The sequence below is a fragment of the Apiospora marii genome (genome assembly GCF_038362585.1).
Source record: "Apiospora marii strain CBS 49790 chromosome Unknown utg000009l_segment0_segment0, whole genome shotgun sequence".
In the NCBI taxonomy this organism is placed as follows: Eukaryota; Fungi; Ascomycota; class Sordariomycetes; order Amphisphaeriales; family Apiosporaceae; genus Apiospora; species Apiospora marii.
The window spans coordinates 3,745,904-3,772,080 of record NW_027117381.1 but is presented as its reverse complement, the minus strand read 5'-3'; the positions used below and the strand labels follow the sequence as shown (position 1 = coordinate 3,772,080).

At 56.0% G+C, this 26,177-nt stretch overlaps 11 protein-coding genes across 11 annotated transcripts; 8 read left to right on the top strand and 3 right to left on the bottom strand.

The window, feature by feature from the left end:
* Positions 1–502: 502 nt before the first annotated feature.
* On the top strand, positions 503–1,732 carry PG985_012740 (uncharacterized protein; the record flags this gene model as incomplete). The annotated part of the gene is made up of 1 exon (XM_066832506.1): positions 503–1,732. One exon carries the CDS (start codon positions 503–505, stop codon positions 1,730–1,732), a length of 1,230 nt encoding a protein of 409 aa, XP_066680556.1.
* A 3,236-nt stretch (positions 1,733–4,968) lies between these two features.
* Positions 4,969–6,756, top strand: PG985_012739 (auxin efflux carrier; the record flags this gene model as incomplete). Its single annotated transcript, XM_066832505.1, has 2 exons — positions 4,969–6,632; positions 6,693–6,756. 2 exons carry the CDS (start codon positions 4,969–4,971, stop codon positions 6,754–6,756), a joined length of 1,728 nt encoding a protein of 575 aa, XP_066680555.1.
* A 1,883-nt stretch (positions 6,757–8,639) lies between these two features.
* PG985_012738 (cytochrome P450 52A1) lies at positions 8,640–10,552 on the top strand (the record flags this gene model as incomplete). Its single annotated transcript, XM_066832504.1, has 3 exons — positions 8,640–8,802; positions 8,901–10,232; positions 10,416–10,552. The coding sequence occupies 3 exons, from the start codon at positions 8,640–8,642 to the stop codon at positions 10,550–10,552; spliced, it is 1,632 nt and encodes a 543-aa protein (XP_066680554.1).
* Positions 10,553–11,303: 751 nt separating this feature from the next.
* PG985_012737 (uncharacterized protein) lies at positions 11,304–11,949 on the top strand (the record flags this gene model as incomplete). The annotated part of the gene is made up of 2 exons (XM_066832503.1): positions 11,304–11,758; positions 11,847–11,949. 2 exons carry the CDS (start codon positions 11,304–11,306, stop codon positions 11,947–11,949), a joined length of 558 nt encoding a protein of 185 aa, XP_066680553.1.
* Positions 11,950–13,945: 1,996 nt separating this feature from the next.
* Positions 13,946–14,329, top strand: PG985_012736 (uncharacterized protein; the record flags this gene model as incomplete). The annotated part of the gene is made up of 1 exon (XM_066832502.1): positions 13,946–14,329. The coding sequence occupies one exon, from the start codon at positions 13,946–13,948 to the stop codon at positions 14,327–14,329; it is 384 nt and encodes a 127-aa protein (XP_066680552.1).
* Positions 14,330–14,729: 400 nt separating this feature from the next.
* Positions 14,730–16,639, top strand: PG985_012735 (uncharacterized protein; the record flags this gene model as incomplete). Its single annotated transcript, XM_066832501.1, has 7 exons — positions 14,730–14,832; positions 14,891–15,060; positions 15,129–15,194; positions 15,257–15,301; positions 15,360–15,833; positions 15,950–16,025; positions 16,158–16,639. 7 exons carry the CDS (start codon positions 14,730–14,732, stop codon positions 16,637–16,639), a joined length of 1,416 nt encoding a protein of 471 aa, XP_066680551.1.
* Positions 16,640–17,565: 926 nt separating this feature from the next.
* Positions 17,566–17,940, top strand: PG985_012734 (uncharacterized protein; the record flags this gene model as incomplete). The annotated part of the gene is made up of 1 exon (XM_066832500.1): positions 17,566–17,940. One exon carries the CDS (start codon positions 17,566–17,568, stop codon positions 17,938–17,940), a length of 375 nt encoding a protein of 124 aa, XP_066680550.1.
* Positions 17,941–19,678: 1,738 nt separating this feature from the next.
* Positions 19,679–20,017, bottom strand: PG985_012733 (uncharacterized protein; the record flags this gene model as incomplete). Its single annotated transcript, XM_066832499.1, has 1 exon — positions 19,679–20,017. One exon carries the CDS (start codon positions 20,015–20,017, stop codon positions 19,679–19,681), a length of 339 nt encoding a protein of 112 aa, XP_066680549.1.
* A 422-nt stretch (positions 20,018–20,439) lies between these two features.
* On the bottom strand, positions 20,440–21,981 carry PG985_012732 (caffeine resistance protein; the record flags this gene model as incomplete). Its single annotated transcript, XM_066832498.1, has 1 exon — positions 20,440–21,981. One exon carries the CDS (start codon positions 21,979–21,981, stop codon positions 20,440–20,442), a length of 1,542 nt encoding a protein of 513 aa, XP_066680548.1.
* Positions 21,982–22,518: 537 nt separating this feature from the next.
* PG985_012731 (uncharacterized protein) lies at positions 22,519–23,739 on the bottom strand (the record flags this gene model as incomplete). The annotated part of the gene is made up of 1 exon (XM_066832497.1): positions 22,519–23,739. One exon carries the CDS (start codon positions 23,737–23,739, stop codon positions 22,519–22,521), a length of 1,221 nt encoding a protein of 406 aa, XP_066680547.1.
* An 827-nt stretch (positions 23,740–24,566) lies between these two features.
* PG985_012730 (octanoyltransferase) lies at positions 24,567–25,913 on the top strand (the record flags this gene model as incomplete). The annotated part of the gene is made up of 1 exon (XM_066832496.1): positions 24,567–25,913. One exon carries the CDS (start codon positions 24,567–24,569, stop codon positions 25,911–25,913), a length of 1,347 nt encoding a protein of 448 aa, XP_066680546.1.
* Positions 25,914–26,177: the final 264 nt, after the last annotated feature.

Here is a 26,177-nt window from a genome sequence, read left to right as displayed (position 1 = left end):
AATATAGTGTAGAAGATAACATATTGGGTAGATTATCCGGGCCAAGATTCTTCTCGGGCTAAGGAGGAGTCGGAATACGATTGCGACAGCGCCGGCGAAAAAACTGATGTTCACAAATCTTCTGATAAGAGCCCCATGTTTCGAATATAGGATGAGTAAATCCACCTATCACCCGTCCCATATTGGGATCCTGCGTTGTCAATTCAAGTTCACCAAACTTGGAAAAACAGACAGGCATTTCGCTCGGATTTCCCTGACAAACAACCGCACCCTTGTCGGATTAGCCGACGGATGCGAAAGGGACTGCATTCAACCCCCCGGCCCCCTCTCTGCATGGCTATATAAGATCTTGACGAACCCACGATGCCTCGTGATAGCCATTCGACACCTTGCTAGTGTCTTCGTGATACATCCGATCGCTACTTTGAAATTCATCTGAAGAAGGGTGAAGCAGCAACGAGTGGAAGTGTGTACAAGAGTTGGCGCAGCAACAATAACCATAATGACGACGACATCCGGAAGAATGGGCTGGAAAGCGCCTCTACACCTGCTCCTCTCCGCATGGCTTCTTAGCAGCGGGCATACCACGGCCGCCGCCGCCGACGTCTCCGCCTGCAAGCTCCCGGCCGTGCAGTCGGTCTACCTGAGCCCCGGCTTCGGCTACGAGGGCGACTGCGTCCCGAGCAACGGCACGCTGCGCGCCTTCATGATCTTCGTTGACTTCCCGGACGCGCCTGCGACCGAGGCCAGCCCGCAGGAATTATACGATATCTACCTGCCGGGCGCGGCGGACTGGTACGCGACCAGCTCGCAGGGCGCGCTGACGCTCGACGTCGTGACCGATGGCGACGCGGCGCGCTTCGCCCGCATGCCGGCGGCCAGCACCTCGTACCGCTGGAGCCGCGGGCTGACGGCCGAGGCGCACTATAAGTACATCCAGGACGCGGTCGACGCGTACCTGAAAACATCGACGGCGGCGTTCCCCGACGGGACCGAGGTCCTGTACATTGCGCCGACCAAGAACGCGCGCGAGATCTCCTTCTCGCCGACGTACATGGGTCCCGTGACGGCGCGCGCGGGAGGGGGGCGCATCGCGAGGAAGGCGGTCACGTTTGGTCTGGATGCCTACGAGACGTGGGGCTTCAAGGTCCTCAACCACGAGACGGGACACACCATGTGCCTGCCGGATTACTACCCCTTCGAGGCCGGCCGGCCGACGGGGTATTACGTGGGCGGCTGGAGCCTGATGGGCGACATCGCCGGGCTCGCGCCGGATTGGTTCGCGTACGACAAGTGGCGGCTGGGCTGGCTGCCGGACACGGCCGTCGAGTGCGTCGACATGGGCAACGGCGCCGAGCCGTCGACGACGCACACCCTCCAGCCACTGAGCGCATCAGGTGCCGGGACCCGGGCCGTGGTAGTCGCGCGCAACGGACGGCAGGAGGCGCTGGTGGCTGAGCTGCGGACCCCGACGGGCCTGGATAGCGAGCTGTGCGCCGCGCCGGGGGTCCTGCTGTACACGGTGTCGACGGCGACGGCGACGGGCGAGGGGCCCGTCAAGGTGCTGAACGTGAACCCGGGGTCGGCGCGGTGCGCGGGCGGGCCGCTCAACGACGCGACGCTGTCGCTGCGCCGGGGGGCCAGCTCGTACAGTGTGCCCGGCTGGGGCGTCAAGGTGACGGTCACGGAGCAGACGGAGGATAGTGCGACGATTCGAATCGATAGGACTTAGTAACAGATTATAACTTACTTGGCAAGTAGATAGGAGTCATGTAGATACGAAGCGACGTGTTTCAAGTCCCCAAGCCACTGCAGATGCAATGCGATGCGATGCGAGGCGGTGCGGTGCCATGACTAGTTTGTCGACCGCTTTTGCTTGGTCCATTCTAGAGCCCATATTCGCGAGTTGTTTTCTCGAAGTTGTTAATAACTACCGCTGATCGTAGGTAGGCGGCGAAGAAGAACTTGGAACTAACAGCGAGGCCTCCAACGGCCCCGAGTTGGCCGCCGCTTCCCGTGGGCGATATAACGTAGCAATTCCCACTCGGCGTGCGGGATGCCCAAAACACCATGCGACCGTAGCAGTCGAACAAGCCTTTCTTTCATGAAGATTGGCATTGCTTAACTGCGTGTTATTTCCCGCCGAAACCCCGCAAAGCCTCCATCCGAAGTGCGCGACCTCTTTCCCAAGAGGGAAAAAAACGAGGGGGGAGAGCCCGACCGCCGACGACATATCATATGCACTGCGAGGAGTCAGGTCGTTACATGCAGCATACATAAGCGTGTCAATTTTTTCTCCTTCCCCTCTCATGTATCCGGGCGGTATCCCGGTTCATCCTTCTCCACCGGTTCGCAGCAGCTCGGCGGCAGATGATGAGGTTTCCCTCTTTTTCAACAAAATGAGGCAATGAAGGACAGTGCCATGCAAATCTGGTGGTCAGATGATCCGATTCCCCCATGACGGCTCCGTCCCAACGCACCGATGGGCGGAAAAGGAGTTACGGGGTGTATGGATGTGTAGCATCCTCTGAGGAGCTGCTTCTTATTATATATATTTAGGGGGGAAAGCCGCAGACCCCCTCGGGGCGGGTCCGTCGTCATGGCGTGCATGCATGCGTAGGCGAGTTGGATCTCGCATTGCCGGTGGAGCTCGAGTAGGGAAAATTGCTTGTTCGCCGATGATATTGATAATAATTTGTAATAGCCGCCGTAGCCAAGCCGCTCGCTCGAGTTTTCGAAAGCTTGGAAAGCAGGTCGTAGCGAGGGATAAATCACATCATCTTTCGAAACGGAACTGTATCGGGCTTGTTACACTAAGAAAGCCTGTACGATGGGACGAAGGGGGCGAAACGTAACCGGGTCAGCCTTATTTCGACGTTCGCCAAAACTCGGCCACGGGCCACTTGGGGCTGTTTCCGGGCAGCCTTGGCGAAACTGGATCGGCGTGGAATGCTGCCCTGGTTTGGGAGTATCCAGCTTTTTGCCAGCAATGGGCAATATGCAGTCATCAATCCTGTGCAAGTCAAGCTGTTCCAGTAATGCTGTCAAACCCTAAAGATAAGATGGTCAATTGTCGCTGATTGGGGGAAAGGACAGCCAGCAAACAGACAGGCGGAGCGGACACGACAGTCCGGGGTCAGTAGGTAACCACAATAATGAGTGAGCATCGTCACCGGTACGACATGGCAAAGAGTCCTAAGCCTTGGCATCAAAGGGAGTTGATTTCCGGATAAGCCCTGACTGGCTGACCGTCAAGTCTTGGCCTACATACCGCCGCGTAAAGATCCAAGGAAGCATCGTGGCTCAGCGATTTGCTGGCGCGGGAGGAGACATATTGGAGAGAAGGCTCTTTTCGGGGGCAGAAAAACACGACGTCGATGATGAAAGCCAATGCTCATTTTCCGCCTTGGCGAATATCAACCCAATTTATTAGGCCGCGGCACTTGCTTGTTTTCGCGCATATTTTAATGGCCCCGGTTGCTTGGGAATGGATGATGTTCAAAGTGCCAAGTCCTGTTATCTCTCGACCAAAGAGATCTGATAAAATGCGGATCGTTTGCTTTGGAAAACACAAAATTAGTAATAACCTTGGCCAGATGACCAAATGAGAGAAGTTGCAGTGAGGTTCATCCCTATTTCGAACTGGAGAGCGTAAATCAACATCAGACAGACAGGTCGAAGCGTAGAGGCATGCGCAGCCGAGACCTTCTGCCGAGACGGTACAGTATTTCAGCGACAGGATTGATGAAAGGAATGGCCGCTGCCGATCGGTGGGCGATGGCACTGTTGCACTGTTTTGGGTGCGGCAGCAATTGTTTCCGTCACCCTTGCCAAGGTCGCAGAGAGGGTGGGATGGACCGTGACACTAATACCAGCGGCCACTGAGAACCACTAAAGCCCACCCACTCGCAGCTGCCAAGCCCGCTACAGGTTGCTGTCTTTGCGGTGCAGCAAAGCGCTACAGTTGCGCGAGTGCGCCTCCAACCTAAATCCCCCCCAGCAGCAGCACAGCAGAACAGCAGAATTGGGTGATGATGAGTGGGCGACGCCCTGACACATTTCAGCAACCCATTTGCAGCCAAGCCAGCACCGCAGGCGCACCGCCAGGCCCATCGACCCATGCCTGTTCTGGGCATTCGCGATTCTTTCGGGCTTCGAGATCTCCAGGAACACCCGGGCGCTGCACCCATGTCTTGCAGTCTTTTGGCCGCGTTTTGGTTGCCTCCTACCTCCGCCTCCATCGAACGTCTCTTGTCTGGTCTCGTCTGGTCTTTATTTTCCTGGTCCTCCCTCATCCCGGCGCACTGATTCTTGTTTTCCAAACTATTTGTATCTGCCGTGTTGCTTGTTTTTCTTGGCCGGCTCCGATTGATAATAAAAAGTTCTTGTTTCTTACTTTTGGTTTTATTTCTTCCCCTTATCAGCAAGCATCAAAACACCCGCAGAATCAAACGTCTCCCGGTTCTCCTGAGCTGTTGCACTGTGTGTCAAGTCAGCACCCTAGCAGCGGCGCCTGCAACCAACCAACCATATCCATCAACTTCGTCCCGTGTTTCCCGCCGCAAGCTCTTACTTTGTCAGCCCTCACGACCCGTGGGCCTCGAAGTTGGGACATAGTTGGGACCGGAGCCAACTCAATTACTCAACTCTTGGGTGCAAAGACAAGCTTCCAGAGTTCCAGAGAACCCCCAGAAAACCAAAAGCGGCCTATTTAAGTCCCTGCTGCTAGGCTCGAATTGCGCGCGCGCCCCTCCCATTTTCCTTTGATCGCCCTCTCGATCTCGCCCAGCCTATCATCCTCCGCAATTTCTCTGGGCCTTGATTTGCATACTATTGCATCATATCTCCTCGAACGCCCACGACCCGACCTACCTCCCTTTCTCACTCTTCAACAACGACAAACGCCCAACTCTCCAAAACTCGGGCCCCTGTCGAACAAATTCTCACAAACACCATCAATTCGACGTGATGGATTGGACCCTGTCCCGGCCAACCGCTTTTCGAGTGAACAACAGAATTGCCGACTTCTCTCCCAATATTCCACAGTTCGCTGTTTTCAGCCAAGATGGCAACACGCACGATTCGCATCCGGCGTTCGGCCATCTGGTCCTCCTCGTCTTCGAGGCCGTCATGGAAGTAGTATGCGTCAGTTTGCCGGGCTACATTATCGCACGCTTAGGACACTTCGACGCCGAAAAGCAGAAGTTCCTCGCCAACCTTAATGTCATGCTCTTCACGCCGTGCCTGATCTTCACCAAGCTCGCCTCCCAGCTCAACGCCGACAAGCTCGTCGAATTGGGCGTCATTCCCATCATCTTCGTCATCCAGACCTTCATCTCCTACTTGGTGTCTATTGGTGTCGCCAAGGCGTTCCGCTTGAGGAAGCGGCCCGCCAACTTCGTCACGGCCATGGGTGTCTTCGGCAACTCCAACTCCCTGCCCATCTCGCTCGTTATTTCGCTGTCGCAAACGCTGAAGGGCTTGCACTGGGACCGGATACCTGGCGATAACGATGACGAGGTCGGTGCGCGCGGTATTTTGTACCTCATGATCTTCCAGCAGCTGGGCCAACTCGTTCGGTGGAGCTGGGGATACCATGTGTTGCTGGCACCCAAGGACAAGTACGAAGAGTACCACACTGAAATATTGGAAGAGGGCAACTACACAGATGAGGCCCCGGCCAACGTCCAGGGTGTTTTGATCCCTGGTCTCGATGGTACCCAAACCGACGGAACCCAGACAGACGGAAGTCGCCGGGGTTCGCAGAGTTCAGATGGGTCGGATGTTTACGAGCCAGCCGGCCGCACTCCCATCGCCGGTACCTCGAACGCTTCGCCTGCCGATTCCGATGATGAAGATGGCTCTCCCCGAAAGCGCAACTTCAAGCCCAATCGCTCACTGATCATGCCCCCTCCCCAGTCCGAAGACGACATGATGTCCTTCCCTCGGGTGCGTGATGCGGACGAACCAGAGACGCCTGCCGGTATTCGTGGGTTCTTAGTAAGGACCAAGGTTGCTATGTCGAACCGTGTCGCGTCTGTCAAACATGGTATTGCACGAACCTCTCGCAGTGCCTTCACTCGCTTGCCCAAGCCGTTGCAGTCCTTGTTGATTGGCGTGGGGAACGTGTCGGCGAAGTTCTACCACTTCCTGTGGGAGTTCATGAACCCGCCTCTGTGGGCCATGTTGATCGCCGTCGTTGTCGCCTCCGTCCCCGATCTGCAGCGCCTCTTCTTCGAGGAGGGCTCCTTCGTCAACAACAGTGTCACGAGTGCTGTCAAGTCGAGTGCAGGTGTTGCCGTGCCCCTCATCCTGGTCGTTCTTGGCGCCAACCTCGCCAGGAACACCCAGAGACAGGATACCAAGGACTCCGAGGAGGAGGAGATTGGCACCCGCCTGTTGGTGGCGTCGCTCATCAGCCGCATGTTGTTACCGACTCTGATTATGGCTCCGATCTTGGCCCTCATTGCGAAATATGTGCCCGTCAGCATTCTCGACGACCCCATCTTCGTCATTGTCTGCTTCCTGCTCACGGGTGCCCCGAGTGCCCTGCAGCTGGCCCAGATTTGCCAGATCAACGAGGTTTACGAGGGAGTCATGGGCAAGATCTTGTTCCAAAGCTACGTCGTCTGGTTAGTATTCCCTCTCATATATACCCTTCTCTTAAACGCATCATGGCTAACACATAATAGGATCCTCCCGTCGACGTTGATGTTGGTCATGCTCGCCCTCGAAACCGTCGAATGGGCCAAGTGAGGAGAGTTACCTTGACAGTTGGGTTTCTGTTTATTATGCGATGGCCCCCGAAAAGAACAAGCGGGGTCAACGGAGTACGGCCGGTATTGCGTAAGAGGCTGTTGCCCATGTCCCACCCGGCCTTCGCCGTGGTGACGGCGATGACAATCTAGGGCCACGGCCTCGCTCTGGCGAGACGTGGTGTGGGTGGGCTTGGCTGTACTATTTATTATCTGGTTACGCATTTACCGAAGGAAGCATTCAGGGAGCGAGCGACTGTGCCGGAGTTGGAAGCATTGCGCCCGTCTTTGATCGGGTCATGGTCCCTCAGATGACTGCCAGTTTTTTTTTTTCCCGCATGTATCGGGAGAAAGAAGCAGAGCTTGGATTGGTCGCGGGGTTGGAGGAGGGAATAAACTGTACGCTAGGATGGGTCGCGTGAGCGGCAATTCAAGGACGGTGGTGGGACATGAGCCGGGCGGGTTCCTTGGGATGCGAAAAAATTACAATTATAATTAGTGCGAGAAAGATCAATCTCCTAGTCGAAAGACGAGAACAAAACAATATGAGCGAGAATATGTATGGACGCATGTTCGTCCGCAACTTCTATTTGTCGCATACAATATGTTCAAGTCTGGATAGTGTGAATTGGTTACTTGGCCACGACATGCTTGACTGATGCCTTCTGTGTCTTATTAAACCCTCCATGCTCTCTTTTCTTTTCCCTTTCCCCGTCTTGCAGTAGCGGGGGGGCTCGATGGCTTCTTCCGCGACCTCAGTGTTATGCTGTCCATTGCCGACCACTTGGCTTCCGCTTTTGAAGGTGCTGTTTCTTTTACTGTGGCACCTCTACGGAGACCCTACCTTACCCGGATACGGGATGTCATCCTGGGGTCCGGGCACCCGGATTCCGAAGTAACGGTCGCTTGCTAGTTTGTTTGGGTATCGGACGGGGATCCGGCCCCCCTTTTCTTGGCCCTCAATATCATGGATCCAGTCTACGCATTCCAAATAGCGCGTATTTTCCCCATGTGAGATAGATGTCATTGGTAAAAACCTCCTTAGGCACACCTTTACATTTACATCTGTGGGAACCGCACTTACCATGCCGTCTGATCGCTGAATGGTAAACAAAATATTATTGCCCAATGTCGAAAATGGGCGGAAAGTGTTATTTTTCTCGCTTATACAAGAGGAAAGGAGCTACTTCTTCGACACGCCAGTCATCTTCGCGGGATTGCATGGCAGTTGGCGGTTGGTATGACTGGTTTGCTGAAGCGGATCAGCTCCCCTAGAAACCATTACACCTGTAGATGAAACCAGTCTCTATGAGCTTGAGCATCAACGGAAACACTAAGGATGGGTTGCCACCCCATTTCCCATAGCAGCATTTGGAGAACTGCACAAGTTACTACATAGAGAATGCCTCGGCAAAAGTTCAGCTCCCACGAGTCGCGCGGTCGCATACCGGCCAATCTCTGGTTCGCAACAGCCGGCGATCATATCGACTTTAATTCCAACAGGGTTAGGCGACGGTCGCTAGCCTGCGGGGGGTGGGCACTGGGCAGCCATCCCGAGCTGCCGGCCAATCGACCCCGGATTTGACTTTTGGAGACGTTTGGGGGTTATGCCCGAATAGGAGGCCGTCGAGCGACAATCGACGTCACGCTCTGACGGTTCTAGAAGGCAGAGACGCATGAAAGTTCCAAAGGGCTCGGTCTCATCCGAATGGCCTGGCGTTTCCTTTGGCATGTGTAAGCTTGTCTGATTTGATTTGCGGAGGCCGCTGGCCAGTACATAGACCGTGGCCGTTCGCCATGAAAGGCGAGGATGACAGTTTCCTTCTCATCCCCCCTTCATGCACTCTCGGCCTACCAAAGCGAGTTTTTGCTTCTCCGGTAATCATGTTGGCGCAACTACCCTTCGACTCTTTCCACGTACTTGTTTTCGTCGGCATTCTCACCGTTCTCTACCTCGGTCTCTTCCTCATCCAGTATACCCGATATGAGCTGCGTATCCGAAGCCTGGGCGTGCGGGCGCCCGTACTCGCCCAGAACCCGCTAACTGGTGAGTCTCCTTGAAACCCCAATCCAGTACCGACGATGGTCGCCGTCGCCCAAATTCTTCACTTAAATACTTACATCCTCGATGTCTGCCCGGCACAGGCCTCCAATGGTTCGTCGGCGCCGCGCGCGCCCAGCTCAACCACCGGCTCTTCGACTACTTCGACGACATGTTCGGGCGGGCCCGGGGCGCGGCCACGGGCGACGACTGCGTCGAGGTGCAGGTGATGCCGGCGGGGGGCCAGCGCTACATCATCACGCGGGACCCGGAGCACGTCAAGGCCGTGCTGGCGGGCCAGTTTGCCCACTTCGGCAAGGGCCGCGAGTTCCACAAGCTGTGGAGCCCCTTCCTGGGCGACAGCATCTTCACGACCGACGGGCCGCTCTGGCACGACAGCCGCAGCATGATCCGGCCCATGTTCGTTAAGGACCGCGTTAGTGACCTCGTGGTCTTCGAGAGGTGGTCGGCTGCTCTCGTGCGGCAGATCGAGTTGCAGAGGCGGGGGCTTCTTGGGGTTGGGGAGGAGAAATATGGCAGTGAGGGTGGTGGTGGTGATGGGGTGGTGGACATCCAGTCGCTGTTTTACCGCATGACGCTCGACATCACGACCGACTTCCTGCTGGGTGCCGCGGTCGATTCCCTGTCGAACCCACGTGACGAGTTCGCCGAGGCTTTCAACGAGGTCCAACGCCTACAGATGTATTTGACCACGCTGGGTCCGTTCAAAGACGTGGCGCCGCGTCACCGCTACCGGGCCGGGATCCGCGCCATCGACCGCTTCGTCATGCCGTACATCGAGGCGGCCCTAGCCCTACCGGCCGCCGAGCTCGAGAAGCGCACCTCGGCCTCGTCGTCCGACTTCACCTTCCTCCACAGCGTCGCCCGCTACACCCGCGACCCCAAAGTCCTGCGCGACCAGATCGTCGCCGTCCTGCTCGCCGGCCGCGACACCACCGCCGCCACCCTGAGCTGGGCCTTCTACGAGCTGAGCCGGTACCCGGCCAAAGTGGCCCGGCTGCGCGCCGAGATCCTGCGCTCGGTGGGCCCCGCGCCCGCCACCCCGACGTACGACAACCTCAAGAACATGCCGTACCTCCGCCACGTCCTCAGCGAGACGCTGCGGCTCTACCCGGCGGTGCCGTACAACCTGCGCGTCGCGCTCGCGGACACGACGATCCCCTCCCGCGGCGGGCAGGGCCCGCCCATCGCCGTGCTCAGGGACGACGCCGTCGTCTACAGCACGCTCAGCATGCAGCGGCGGCGCAACCTGTACCCCAAGAGCAGCGATGGTGGGCACTTTGCGGACCCGGCCGTGTTCGAGCCCGAGCGCTGGGAGAAGTGGACGCCGAAGCCGTGGACGTATGTGCCCTTCAACGGGGGGCCGCGCATCTGCGTGGGGCAGAACTTTGCGTTGACGGAGATGGCTTATGTCGGTACGTTTGCATTTGCTTTTTGATCTTACCGTTACCCCTATTTACTTCTGTACTCGCCCCTATTTGAAGTTTCGAATTTTGTCATGCCGCATCTTCCCGAAATGGATTGAGTGTAACTTGCTTCATTCGCACCATTCCTCGATGACTCGGACCGATTGCTGACCATCTGACTATGAATCGCAGTTGTGAGACTATTACAGAAGTATGACAAAATCGAGTACGTCGGGGACTGGAACGCGCAGTTCCACGAGCCCGAGATTGTGGGGAAGCCTGGTCAGGGGGTCAAGATCCGCTTGCACGAGGCGGCGACCGCGACATAAACGGCGTTCGAACAGATAGCGTCTGGGACTGGGAAGTAACAACCGCTATGGCATTAGATTCGAAGCAGAACGTAGTCATCTCTATATGCGTGTACTTGATTTAGACACTTGCTAAACAGCACATGAGCCCGGTTCTGCCCCACGAATAACTACGAACACGTTGGTAAAAAGGGCCCTGTTCGCCTCATGGAACCCGCGATGCGTATTTTGCCGATGCTGTAGTCCTACTTTCGTCCCTCACCTCCTTCATCATCTCGCACTTCCAGCAATACAGATGACCCGCAGAGTCCAGCGAATCCGGTGATCCTGAGCGGGTGCTGCGGATCGAGGGCGTATAGCTATAAAACACATCTTCGTCGCTGCCTCTTTCGTCTTCTCTGCCGTAATTACTATTTCCACTCGTCTGGGGCCTATTTATAGAGGCCTTGAAGTCCTCCCACCACGTCTCGTCGAAGGCATATAGGAGGTACACCTCACGACTGCAGATATGACACACGGTATCCGGCATCTGCCGGGGTTCGAATTCCACCCTGAATAGTTGCATGAGGGTCTCTGCCGTCCACCCACGACCGCGCAACGGGCCGGACTCTATCTCCTTCTCCGCGAAGACAGCAAGGTCAACACCGGAGTCTCGCAGGACCTTCAGCCAGCGATGAAATAGAACCGACCGCCTCATTGCCATTGACGTAGGGGTATCGCAAACAGGACCCTCTAGTGTTTCAGCGCCGTAACTGGTTGTGGTCCCGGTACAATGCAGGTCGGCGCCTCTCCTGATAAGGACCTGGAACGATTCCATCACCGTGACCGGCAAATTCTCTGCAATTTTGGCGTGGATGACCGTGAAGCCACCGGGGGCGTGCGTAAGGTTGGCCGCCTCCGGGCGCATATCCAACACGCGAGAGCAGAGATCGGCGTTGTCCACGCAGAAAAGCAACATCCAGTACAAGGTTTCAGGTGGGCAAAACTCTCGTATGTTGTCTTGAAACAAGTTGAGGACCCAGACAGCCGCCTCCCAGTTGGTGGAGAATCCCGACGAAGGCCGCGAACGCTCGAGGATCACCAGAATGAGTTTCCAGGCTTGACTAGAGCCATAAGAGAAGTCCAGATCAGTATCCTTCATCAGCAATCGGAGGATGTCTATGCGCCGCTTGGAGGTCACCTCGTCGCCTCGTCTGATTGTGCTGGCAGCCACGAGTGGGGAGCTAGGTATAATTTAGCAAAGCATCATGAAACCATGGGGTTATTTAGAAATTGGGATACCAGATTTCGTAGTTTCCTAGAGGAAAATCATAAGTCAGGGCATTGACGTCGGCTCCAGCATCGATGAGCAAGCGGCTTATCTCGCCATCACACGCATGAGCGGCAAACTGCTGGCAATCTCAGAATCGTCTTTCTAAAGCAGACCTTGTGGAGGGTGTTTAGCATATCTCACATGTAAAGGCGTCCATCCAATGGAATTTGTATCCAACGCGGACGCTTGCCCCGAGGCAAGCATTGTTCTCACCGCGGGTAAATTTCCGCTCTTGCAGAACTCAAAGATCGGTGCGCTGTCCGGCACCGCCCGGAAAGTGCGTAATGTGTGTTTCCATGCTTGCATGGACGTTGATGTAGTGAAGCTCAGCCCGGAGCTCATGATGTGCCACTTAAGTAACCAGGGTGCCGGGTGGTAACGCAGCGATGTCTCATACTCATATTCAGGTGTCTTTTTCCAATCGGGCTCTTGTAGTCGCACTTTGCGGGAGTGTAACTGGAAACTTCCGATCAATGTTCGTGTGATAGACATGTACGCGCCTTCCACAATACTCTTTGGTCTGGGAATTCCTCCAATCATGTTTTCTTCGTCGTCTTTCATATGTCTTACATCCTCACTCGCGGGGCGTCGGTCTTCAGATGGGGTGGAAGACATTGCATGGTTGTGATCTTGGTTCTTAATATAGGTTTCCAGTTTCCTTAGTGCTTCTTGCAGGCCGGCTTCGTAGCCCGCCTGGAATGTTGGATTCGACATAGTTCTGGTGACTTGGTGGACTTCGTCATGCAATTCAGCTGTATGTTGGTCCGCGCTTGCCGAACCCCCTATTGTTGTTGTTACCGTTACGGTCTGCGCATCCGCGGAAAGATTGGAGAATCCGTTCGCCAACACGCTCAAGACCTGCTCTTGAAACTTGTATTGCATTCGTCTGGACTTCAGTTTAGGTATTGTCACCCATAGCACAGAGCAAACGAAAGTAGTCCGTCACTTACTCGGCCAGGTCTTGGCGAACAAGAGCCAGCGTCAGTTTAGTCTCCCCAAGAGAAAGTCGAAACTTGTTGAGCTTTTCTGACTGGAACGCGGCTTTAAATGTCTTCCAGGTCCTGACGACAGAACGTTGTCCACCACTGCCACGAGGTGTTTGCGTCGGCGGCGTGAGGCCGCAGCCCACCTGCGACGTGAACTCGACGAACTGATCCACCTTGACCTTACAACCTTGCAAGGCTGTCGTCAGCAAGGGGTCGATATGTTGCAGGTTCGAAGCTGTCTGCGTCATCCGTTCTAGCACCGCACCCAGCAGCTGCAATTCGCGAAGTGTATCGTTGATATCCCGCGGTGCGTCCTGCATCGCGCCCCAGAAGTCGGTGATGCTTTTGATGCCGGCCAGAATCTGACCAGCCAGCCCGACGACTGCAAATGCACTCGCGGCTGTTGAAAGGCCGTCCATGATGCCGGGCGAAGATACGGCGGGAGCAGACGCTACTCATAAGACGGGTGGTGGTGAAAATAGTAAGATGCTGCATTTTTCGGCAGGCTGGGTGTTAGGAGAGGAAAATTTGGTTGCAAAGTAGAGCTGGCTTTGCTCCCTGGTTCCATTCTCGGGGGCTTGCATAAGTTCTGATGGAAGTAGATTACTTGTCGCCCTAGGCTCTAGATTGGTTGAATACTCGCCTTGGGTTTCGCTCTCATACTTAGTTTGGTATATTTGATATATGGCTAATAGCGCTTCTTTACTTTTATACAACCCAACATTTAATTCGTTTCTTGGATCGGTCATTGATGTAGCATCAAGAACCGTGTTTCCTGCGTCAAACTGATCTCTCACTTGGTACTTGTCCGTCGCGCCCGGCGGATTAGGCGAACTTCCGAATAGCGAGGAATGACATAAGTGGCGCGGGCCCGCGCTCACTATTGGTTCGCATTTGTCTGGCGGCTTACGCAAAATGATGCCGTAGGCAAAGTAGGCACCTGGGCAACTCCAAGATCTGTGAAACCATAGACTGCGGGGTTGATGAGAAAGATGTTTTGTCCACAGTCTAACTTCAAACTATCGCAAGAACTATTGCAGTGGTGGAAATCAGTATGACGGTTGACATGCACGGAGATACTGTACCGAGTTCGTCATCTTGAAGTATCCGGCATTGATGGACGTCGCCGCTTTCGAGCCCATCATCCCTGGGGCGGTGGTGAGGAACTTTTTCAAGCTAACGAATCTGTGCCTGCCGCGCAAGGTGTCGCCGTTGAAGTACTACGGTGAAACGAAGACGATAGATAGTACCGTCACCGACTTCGTGCTGAGCAGCGTGAGTTCCAGCGACAACACGGCCAACGTGCAGATCCGCAGCCAAGCCGGTGTCTCTGTCGCTGGCCAGATCCTGCGGTACCGCCGCCTTCAGCAGATCCCCGGATTTTCTCGGGGCTTCACGCAAAGGACGCGGAGGAGGGCAAGTGCCGCATCCCGGGCTGGATCCGGCTCTAGTACTAGCCAGGAACAAAACAAGGAGTTTGAGAGAATCGACCCCCGTTAGGATAGTGGAACCCGCTCCACCTGGGGTCAGAACCGCTCTTCGATAGTTAAATGGCGAGATCGTCCGCTTTAGGCAATATTGAGGTTAGCGTAGCGATCTAGACTCGTGCTGAATGTTGCTTAGCTACCACTTGCAGGGATGCTGCCGACAACACTGAGCTGAAACTTGACGGCTGAGTCTCGCGCTGGCTGTCTAAAGAGGATTTGTCCGGCTTCCTTTTCAATCGTGATAGCCCTAATGGTAAATGAGAGATGCCTCCAAGGTCCTCTAGGAAAGGCACCAGACTCATACTAGAAGCGACTACATATACTTGGGGCCCGATATGTGACCGCCTTCGCCTTTTTTCTGTCCACGGTCCCTACGATTTTGCACATATCTCACCCCCAGTCACTCTTTCGCCATGTACAAGGCACTCGCACTCGTTCCTTTTCTGCTGTTAGGCGGCGTCCAGGCCAAGCCCAAGCAGCCTTGTCTAAAATGCACACCCGACTCATGCGCTCTAGGTATGAAAGCTCCATGGCACTGTAAATCCCGGACTGCATACTGATTTTCGGCACTTAGTGGCTCTCCAGACCGGCCTCGCGGCTGAAAACCCCAAGGATGTATGCTCGGCTTTCATGCGCACAACAGTCACACCTTTGACGAGCTACGCCACCGTCACGGCCACTGCGTTCCAGACTGTTGAAGGTACGGATATCTTGACCAAGAGCATTTTCGATACGGCGACCCAAGTAAGCAGCAAGACGGGGGAACACCATACCTGATGCAAGCTCAGGGCAAAAGCTGATTGGCGCAACAGACCGACTCTACCAGCGTCACTACTTCTGAGACCAGCTTGGCAACTGTCACCGATGTCGCTACCAAGGTTTGATTCATTGTGTCAAGATAGGGCGCTATCGGAAGAGGTTGCTAATAAGACTGTATCAGACCAACTCTGTCGCCGTCACCATCACCGAGACCGCCACACTAACGGTACGTCATCAACCACTATCATAGGGATTGAATGTGTGTGTGCTGCTCCAAGTCGTAGTTACTGACCACACGCCAGACTACTGCGACTCAAACCAACACATGCTTCACCACCACCACGCTGGGGCTCCCCAACCCGCCCAAGCAGATCAAGCAAGGCAGTTGTGTCGACAACCCCAGCCTCCGCCGCGCCATCGCCGCCGGTCGTAGGAACGTGCCCGTGCCCGTGAAGGCGGACGTGAGCGCGAGCGTCAGCGCCGCCGGGGCCTCGGTTCCAGCCTACGTGGCCTCCGTCTGCCTGGACGGCAATGCCTATTCCAGCGCCTGCCGCTGCGCCGGCGTGCGCCCGACCACCGTCACGGCGCCGGTGCCTAGTGCCACCCTGACCGTGACCGAGGGTGCGCAAGTCACCGAGTCGACTCAGGTTGACGCTACCGTGAGCTTGACCACGACGGCGACTCAAATACAGACCATTTTTGTCACCGAGATGGTTTCTCTGATCATAACCGTTTCCTCTACCTCTACTGTCGATCAGGTTAGTTATATTTCTAGTTCCTGTCCATGCTGACGTCGTATTGTTGTCACCAACGGACAAGGCTTGTGTATGATGGATTCGGTGAGATGATGCCAACTGACAACGACTTGCCATAGACGGAATCGATCACTACGGTTGCGACAACCACCACCGGAGTCCTTGAGACAACAGCCACAACCGTGACTACCACCGGTATGTACCTTACACCCCTTTGTATTGGCTGGCGGTCTTCCATTTCGGCGCGAAGAAGCAGAACTTGTCGAAGAAGAAAGACGCACGCCCCTCCATCATGCCACCAACTAACCCGATACCCACCCCCCGCAGTAACACCCCCAGTCCCCGGCCAAGGCTTCCTACGAGTCCAAGGCTCCCGCTTCGACGGCCAGTACGCCCACATCGACTTCACCGCGCCCAACAACGCCAACCACCAAGTCATCACCTTCGTCGAGCAAGTGCAGGCCTCCTTCGTCTTCCTGACCGAGACGGGCGACATCAGCCAAGCCGGGTACGAAGCCGTCAGCCCGATGAGCCCGACGTCGGCGCATGCCGCCAGCCTCTTCTTCGAGCCGCCCTACGTCACCAACGCCCAGGGCAGCGGCCTCGTCCGCCTGGCGTGCGCCGTCGCCCCCGGCACCGGGCTCGTGGCCTGCACCCGCCCCGGCGGCCCCGGCGGGCCCGTCGTGTTTCAGCAGTGCGACTCGGAGGCGTCGGGGTACTACGGGGACGGGGTGGTGATTTCGGACTTGGAGGAGCTGAATGGGTGCAGCAGGTTCGACTTTGTGTTGGAAGGGCAATCGTTTACCTAGACCCTCTGGTACTGCCGATCGCTTTGTCCGTCCCAGCTCACGATATCATCGAAGATGGCCAAAATGGAACCGATGAGCAGCAATCTTGTAGTGAAGCCTATTATCCCAGCAACAAAAGGAAGGAGCTGTTTCTGTCGCTTATACCCTTTCTTCCATAGCTTAATCGTAGTAAAACCAGACCTGGACATCTCACGAGCATTAAATACTCGATTCCAATTTGGGGAGGTTGTTGACATTAGTCTGTCAGCATATATCGATAATTTGAATCAGTATGAGGCGAAATTGATTGGTGAATGTCAATGTTAGTCCATATAGCTATCCCCGGCAAGGGGTTGTGCCACGACTGAGTGGACATGACCGGCAGACACTGCTTTGTGCAGAAACTCCAAATGCCGCCTGCTCAGAGCATGCTTTTCGCCGGCTTGGTTTAAGTTTGCGAAACAAGACATTGTCTAGACTCGAAGCACGTCTGCCACCCTTCACCTAGCTAGGCCGCGTACATCGGTGAGACACAGTGCGACATCTGATTAAAGGCGTGAGCCGCTTGCAGATGCGTGATAGTGACCTACGTGATGGATATACGGTTTGATATGATTTGAGTATGACCTCGCCAAGCGCCACCCCTTTTGCAAACAAGGGGCTAGAATTTAATATAGTATATAAACATAACAGAATGTCTGATTCTGGGCAGTAAACCATATTTCCTATCGATAAACACAAAACGATTGCAAGGCCCGGAAAACATATTGCCAAAAGCAAATTCCATTACATAAAACTACGCCTGTCTTTACCATTAAAATCCAGAATTCGAGAAACCAGGGGCGTTCAAGCCACCCCGCAGAGACGTAGCTTTCACCCTGAACCGTCAAAGATAGAGACAAACAACCGCCACGGAAAACCGTCGAACAATCTATATCCCTTTCATCATGGACGCAACCGTTTTAGGCTACCAGGCCCACCAGCCCGACGAAAGCTATCCTCGAAAAACCTTCATGGACTACTTCACCCTGCTCCTGAGCCTGATTCTACTGGCGATCCCGATCGGGTTCGTGCTGCTCCATCTGGCGATCTGCGCGGACATCTACATCCAGGCCCGGGAGCGCAGGCGGACCCGAGACGAATATCGCGCGCGGCAAGCACGGGAGGGGCAAGACCAAGATGTAGAAGAACAGGAGCAAGATTTGGAACAAAATCTTGGTGGGTCAGGGGACCCAATACGCAGGGACTGGTACTACGGCGCAACGGAATCATCGCACCTGCTGCCGGCAATACACGAACTGGATGCAGCTGACCTTGAGTGATAGCTGTCAGTGCTGTCTCTTTGCTAAGGTTCTGATTTAAGGTATATTGGCTCGATAAGCCATGTGGATTTCTGTATAGTGTATTTGGGTGCACTTCGACCTTCTTGTTTAGTACATTGACCATCCTCAGCCCTTGATGGGACTCTTGCCTGCTGCTTGTGATCAAAACCATCAAGAAAGTAGTATGTGTATTCCAACATTGCTGTCAGTTATGTGCCTAAGAACATGCGGATCACCTGTGATCAAGAGGTCCTGGTGTTGTTGTAACTCATTTCGTACTAGGTACACAGAGCTCGATGGTCTTGGCCTTCGTAAGCATGGTCAGGACAATGAGTAAAATTGCGCCTGCCACCAGCGCTCCCGTTAGCCGCAACGTAACCGAGTTGAAGGCGTTAGTTGCGACGGGCACTGCGATCATCTCCCAAGGTAGAGTGGTCGCTACTGCTTGGGTGAGATGAATAGTAATATCGTACGGCATGGTTCCTCTCTATTATGGCGCCTGAAATATTCATCTAGCCAGCTTCATATTTCAGTACAAATACAGTGTGAAAGTATGGACGTGTGTTTACACACACGGGTGAGAAACCGATCTCATATCTCCCCAGCACGAGCCATGATACTAACTTGGACCCTTGGACCGTACGAGGAGGCAGGGAACATTTGCAAATGCTATCTAGACAACGCCAAGTGTGCCCTCCAGAACGCGATGTCATTGTTTTGGGTAAACCTGGTTTCAGCGTCAGAGAGTAGTGGAAACACTCATACCGAATTCTAAAGGCGAAAGAGACAAAGCACTCTTGACCATGCGCATAGCTGGTCAAATTAGGCATCTCTTAGGAGACACGAATGAACCAACGCTACAGTAAGACCATATTGGTCCCTGTTGGATCATGGTAATTGAAACTTGACCATTGTAATTGTGTCATTCATGATGCTGGAAATTGGTTGATGTCACACTGGGCTCTGCCCAATGGGAATCGATGTTTGCAGGGCTCGGGGAGGGGACGAAAGCATAATCATAATGGCTTAAGGCTCCTGCTGTCAAAGTGACTTCCAGTGTTAAAGCATCAACTTTGAATGACTACATAGACATGTGTCAAGTAAGCCAACCTCGACTATAATAGGGTCGATTTCGGGAACTCAAGCCCCGATTCTCCCTTATAACAACCAACCAAGACACATTTACTGAGAACCATCAAGAGTGTTGATAAACTAGCACAAGGTACTGTCAAAGGGTAACGTCAAGAACGAAACTAGCCACTATTATCCAAAACCAACACAGAATGGAACCTTTCAGGCCCCCACCACCCCTCACCACCCTACCCCCTGGCTACCACCCTAGCCCTAACCGCCCCGAGCACTCCGGCCTGTTCATGCTCATGCTATGGACCATCTTCTTAACCATAATTGTGGCCATCTACATCGTCCTCACGCTCACGCTGCACCTGGAGGAGCGCAGCTACGCGCGGCGCCAACGACAACTCATGGAGAGGTTCCAGGAGGCCTTCCCCCCGACGCCGCCTCTAGAGGAGCGGGATATAGAACGGAGCCCCCTCCTGCACCTTGATAGCGACGGATACGCAACGGAGGAAGAGGGTTACTACCCACACGGCGGCGGCCGTGGCGGGTACGGCGCTACGGGCTCGCACCGGCCCTTCGTCCCCGCGCGGGTTCACAGTTACCATGAACCTGCTGGGTATCACGTCGACGGGACGGCGGACCCTATCCCCTCGCCGCCCTATTCGCCTGGGACACCGAATAACTCGTACATGGACTCCATCGATGCAGTGGTCGAGCTTCCGGAGAACCACAAAAATCCCGTGGTGGACGCGGCAAAGCCAAGATCGCCATCGATGAGCGAGGATATGGATGCCGCCACTCTTACGGATAGCGGTGTCGCCTGGGAGCACGTAGAGTCCGTCGTTGCCAGCGGTAGCGGGCTGGCGGAGGAGGCGGCTGCAGCAGCGGAAGATGCGGTGGCGGCCGAAGTAGCGAATGACAGCTCGACGGGCCTGGGACCTTCGCATATGTCCGAAAACGCCGAGTCAGATTCCTCTTCGTCGAAAAGCCCAGACATCCTAAGTGGCCACGAGGTCATGACCAAGATCAAGAAGGCGGTTCACTGGCCTGACGGCGCCCAGGGGGGCAGCTCGTCTACTTCTAGTGGACGCAGCTCGCCCAAGAGCTCTCAGCAGGATGGGCAAGCAGAGGGTCTGCGTAAGAGAGGTATTCAGGAACCATAGGACCCTTGCGTAGAAATCTATCATTATGAATACAAGTACGTAGCTGGCCCGCCTTTCCCTGGGTTCTTCTTATTTTCCACCCAAATTGCCAACTACTCTCAGGTTTTGTAGCATCTTCATTAACTGCTAAGATGCGCGGATAAATGTCGTTTGGCTTGTCAGTTCGGCACATCCATTGAAGATGTCAAATTACCTGCCAGGGTTGCGAATCCGTGGTGAGAGACATGTGCATCGACCACTGAAAGCTAGCAATTAATCAATAGCTGGACGACGCCTTCTCCCTAAGCCTCTTCCCATAGCGCCACAAGACCAGCGGAGCCGGCACCCCAAAAGCCAAGGCCACGAACGCCAAAAGACTATTGCCCCAGCCGTAGCCGAGAGCATCGTACATGGCGGGGGCGAAAAGCGGAAACAGGAACGCCGTCAAGCTGCGGAGAAACTGAGTCGCCGCCAGCGCGCTGGTCGTGTGCTCCGGATACGCATCCATGAGATAGGCCTGCTGGGGCATGCCCTGGATCTGGCTACCGAACAGGGCCAAGAACACGCCGACATCTACAATGGCCCAGTGCAGGTTGCGCTGGGCCGCCCAGCCGTACAGGAATAGCGCCAGGGGCCCCAGGATAGTGCCCGGGTAGCTCAGGGGGACGCGCAGCTCGGGGGCGTGCTCGACGCGACCGAGGCGCCGCTGCATGTAGTGGTACATGTAATCCATGAGCCGACCGCCCACGACGGCGGCCGCGATCTCGCCCAGGGCGCAGGCGATGTAGTGCAGGCCGCTGATCTCGACGGACTGGCCGTACTGCTTCACCCAGAGGTCGGAGAAGGTGGACAGCACGATGTAGAGCAGACCGTACTGAAAAGCCGAAATGAGGCCCAGCAGCTGGATGATGGGGTGGAACAGCAGCAAGCGCAAAGGCCGCGAGACGGCGCGGCCCACGACCCGGCCCACGTGCTTCTTGGCGTCCCGGCGGCCGATGGCGGTGTAATAGCGGCCGTCGCCCGTCTCGCGCCGGAGCCGCGCGGCGCGCCGCTCGAGGACGACGGGGCCGTACGTCTCCCAGAAAGAGAGGAAGGAGACGGCGACCATGACGGCCTGGAAGGCGGAGGTGGACCAGAACATCCAGCGCCAGGTGGTGCGGCCGGCCATGAACCCCCCGACGATGGGCCCGACGGCCGAGCCCAGGATGGGGATGAGTAGGTACATGGCCAAGGAATTGCCGCGCTCCTCGGGGCGCCACACGTCGCCGAGCACGCCGCCGGCCAGGGCGTATATCGAAGAGGCGCCGAAGCCGGCGAGGAAGCGCGCGGCGATGAGGAGATGCTTGTTGGGGGCGAAGCCGCAGGCGAGGTTCCAGACCAGGAACCAGATGTTGGAGGCGTGCAGCACGGGCTGGCGGCCGTAGATCTCGGACAGGGGGCCAAGCAGCAGGGGGCCGAAGGCGGTGGCTAGCAGGTAGATGGACATGGCCATGACGGACTCGGCGCTGTTCATGTGGAACTCGGTCGCGATGGTGCCGAGGGCGGGGGCCATGATGGTGGAGACCATGATGCGGTTGAAGCCCGTGGCGGAGAGCACGTCGGTCACGGCCCATTTCTTGGCCTTGGGCCAGTTCTTGGGGTCTTCGGGGTCTAGAGGGCCATCGAAGGTCACGAGGAACGGGTCGGTTATGTCTTTGGTCGAGGTGGCGGCTGGTACATTGGTATTGGGGGAAGGGCCAATAACGGCCATCTCGAGGTCGGCAGCACTTACAGCCGCATTAGGCTCAGGGGCGATGGGTGTTGCGGTGACCGACTTCATCTTGAACAAGATCCAACTATAACTAGTAATTGCATACTCAAATCAAGAAAGGTCTTACTTGGAGAAAAGACAGCATGGTTTTATAACAACTGGGCGGTAAGATACTGGGGAACAGCTTCGGTGCTCGGCTTTCCAGTCGGCGCCAAGACATTTTAACAGATCAACGAAGGATCATTGCCAAGGAAAGTTATCAGATCAAGCCTGCCAAGAGAAGTTATCAGATCATCTGATAAGTGGGGGAGATGTCGACTCAACCCCTTACGAGGGTGACTCATTCTGCGCGGCTCGGTCGCCGTGGGTCGCCCTAGGTCTGATGCGGAAGGTGCAGACAAATGTCAGCTCGGTTCATGGATGACGGGGAAACGATGTGCAATCCACCTTGCATCGGCGACATATCGTATGGGGCAGCTAGTGCTCGTTATTCCTATTTCCCGGTGCCGATAGCGGGGCAACTTCCAGGAGAGTTTGATTCGCAGCAGGCTTCCACGCTACTTGCAGACCCATCTTCAGGCATCTCTCGAGCTAAGTATGTTGCCTTTAGGACCCGTCGGAATCTAAACCGGAGCTCCTTTGATCGTCGGCAGGTTCTACGGACCCAGCTACAGACCCGCCATCAGGCCGCCGGGGTTCGTTGGCTAGCTGAGTGTGAAGACTGGCTAGGACAGTACGCAGACCATCCTGGAGTTGTGTGCTCCTAGATTGCTGGACTTGGAGTTCCAGCTGCTCAATCTTATCCTGGATCTCCCGCACCCTAGCAGTGTCCGCATCGTCCTCTGACTCCTCCTCAGCCTCTTGCTCAGGCTCCTCCCTAGTAAGTCCCTCCCCAAAGGCCTCTTCAAAGGCCTCGGCCATGCCCGGGTCCTTAATGGCGAACATGACCGTCTCGATGACGTGCCACGTCTCTCCCTTGGACTTGTTCTTCCCTCGCGCCTGCTTGCTGTTCGTATTGCCAAGCAGCACCCTTTTCCACGCCGTGGCAATCTCGCCGACGGGGTTTCCGTAGGCGCCGCACCCCCAAGCCCCCAGCACGACCTTCCTGACGTTCTTGGCCTGGAATATCCTCATCACCGACCGCATCTTCTCCAGCACGAGCTCCTTGTCCTTGCCCAGGACGTACGAGCCGCGGCCGGTCTCTTCGTCGACGGAGATGTCGGGAAACCGCAGCATACCGGCCGAAACGCAGTCGACGAACCACCTGTCCTTCTTCTCCAGGTCGTCTCCGGCGTCGTCCCGGAAGACCAGGACATCGGGCGTGTAGACGCCTCCGAGCTCCGGCAGTCGGTAGAACTCGTCTTTCAGAGAGGGCAGTAACGTCGTGCGCATACAGAGGTATTCCTCTTGGCTGCCTGCCCCGTTTAGAAAGCCACCCCCTGGCGACAAGGGAGACGCCATGTTCAGGATGCCGACTCGCGCCACCTTGTTTCCCAGATCCGATTTCCCCGAGTCGGAATTCTCAAGCAGCCGGCGAGCGACGGTGAGGGTATCGGCAGCTTGTAAGATGAGCCTTGGCGCAGCACTTTGAGTTGCGTCTACGTTGCCATTGTTGCCTTTGTGCGATGCTTTGGAGTCCTCATGCTGGGTATTTCGGGCCGATGGGTTGGCGATCAGCTCGGCTGCCTCATTACCGCGCTTCGCCCGCGGATGGGTCGACAGCAGTGAGGGAATGGTCTTGTTCAATGTAGCTTTGGCCTTCTTGGCGCGAACATCCTTGCGGAAGGCCGCTGGCGGTTGGCCTACCGAGGGCTCTGTCCTGCCCATGACTGAGGTAGGCAGGTAAGAAAAGAACAGCAACAGGTATATGGCAGTTGGCCCTGTCTGGATGAGTGCGTTTTATATAGGTGGCTGCTGGCCATCAAGGTGCCGTTGGAAGAGTCAACGCCCAAGAAATTCAAACTTGTCCCATCCCACTTTTACCCGTTCGGGGGCGACTATGAAAGCATCACCGGTAAACTCTACTAAGTTCGATAGCGGACCAGCACCAGGATTAGTTCTTGGTATGTTCAGCAGCATCTAACAAATGTACCTACGATGCACAAATGTATCCTGATAACATGACTCCTTTTTATGATAGACCGTACAGTCGGCGCACCAGCTTCTACACAGATACGTTGCCGATGGATCCCTCCTTAGCTGCACCTCTGGCTTCATGGATATTCAAACAATAAAGCTACTAAGTCCAAAGTGCTGTAACAGTTTTCAGGGGCCCCGTACATGTACATATTGGTAAAGCACTGCATTGGAGTAATTGTAGGTGCCACCATAGGGCTGAGGCAGTGTTCATCCGACACTGGGATCAACTGAAAAGTCGGGTCAAGATTACCCCGCCTGAACCCCACCAACGGCCCAAATGCCAAGCTCAAGCTTCCCCAAGCTGCCAAGGTCAATTGACGGTCGCAAAGCTAGGCGCGTCGCTGCCTAGCGTCTCGATCTTTACACAAACATGAATTGTAGATGTCGTTCATTCACGATGCGATTGACTGCTCCCACTTCCTCTTTATGATTTTGCATTGCCTAGTATTGCAAGCGGCTTGTTTCACAACAGCAGTCTGGGCCACTAAGTTGACCAGCCCTCCTTCACTTCCATCATGAGTCGTCCAGCCGCCTCCAAGCCTCTTCGGCTTCAGCACATCCACATCCCCGGCTTCACGAATCGCCTTCCGAGTTACGCACTCGCCGTCGCCATCCAGTCCAAACTACAGCAACGCCTGCTCGACTACAAGGCAGCCGTCGCCGCCGCCGCTACTGAGGGCGACGCACGACCTCTGCCACCTCCGCCGCCTCCGACAATTCTCTCCTTCACCCCCGCCCCGACTTATACCCTCGGCCGCCGCCAGACCACCCCTCTCAGCCCTGACGAGGCCGCGCTCCTCCAAGGGCGACTCGACATCTACTGGCATAAGCATTACAAGACACACAAGAGGCTCAATATCGGCGATGAGGCGAATCAAATCTCCGAAGGGCGGACGGCAGACCATGGTCACAACCACGCCTGCTTTTACCCGGCGATCCACAACGCCCCGCGCGGCGGCTTGACCACCTACCACGGCCCCGGCCAAGTCGTCTTCTGGCCGGTGCTGGACCTCAAGTCGCCCCTGCACCGCCACTTCAGCGTGCGCGACTACGCCTGCCTGCTCGAGAAGACGACCATCGCCTCGATCGCCGAAGCCGCCTCAGCGTCCCTGCCGTCCTTCCCGCCCGACGCGGTGCGCCAGAAGCAAGTCCAAGGCTTCACCACGGAGAACCCGGGGGTTTGGGTGCGGCGGCACTGGGTGGACGGCGACGACGAAGCCGACGGGCACCCGGGGCCCGAGGGCGAGGAGCGCAAGATCGCGGCGCTGGGCGTGCACCTGCGCCGCCACGTCACGGGGCTCGGCGTCGCCGTCAACTGCAGCATGCCGGTTCGCGGGGTGCGGGCCTACAACCCCTGGGAGCGCATTGTGGCCTGCGGGCTGGAGGGCAAGCGCGTGACGAGCCTGGCGTACGAGCTGCTTGAGTACATGCAGCAGGTGCGCTGGATCCGGGCCCTGGCCCCGCAGCCGCTGCTGGGGGACCACTGGAAGGGCCAGAAGAAGCGGCCCGAGGCGCCCGTGCTCGAGACGCAGATGCTCCGGGCCTGGCCCGAGTTCTTTGCGCGGGCGCTGCGGATGCAACCTGACGGCGAAGGCGAAGGCGAAGGCGCGGCTGTTTTAGATGAGGCGGACAGCAGCGCCTCGACGACGAAGATGAGAGATGACCTCGTGGATGATGTCACTATCGAAGATGTGCTCGGGAAAGGATGGGAGCATACGATCGACCTCCCGGAAAAGGAGCAGTACACCACGGCCCTACGGAAGCGCGTCTTGGGCACCTTGCCCGTCGAGACGGCTTATAGAAGAAACAAGTTATCTCCTACATGCACAACGGGCGAGACGGTACCGTACCCAGGAAGCTAGCTCCCAGTTGCTGCTCCCAGCCTTACGCCCAGAACTCTTGTCAGCGTTGTTTGCTGCTGCCGCTGCCTGCTGTAGCTCCCGTCTGGCTACTCGGGCCAAGGCTGGGCTGGTGTACGCCAACACCATAAGAATACTGCATATGTGCCCGACGGCAGCCGCAGCGTCGCATCGCATCACACGAGAGTAAACACATGGCCCATCTCCGCACGAATTGTCAGCTCCATTGCGCCCAAGTGCGATGTTTGCCAAGGTTCACGTGCGGGT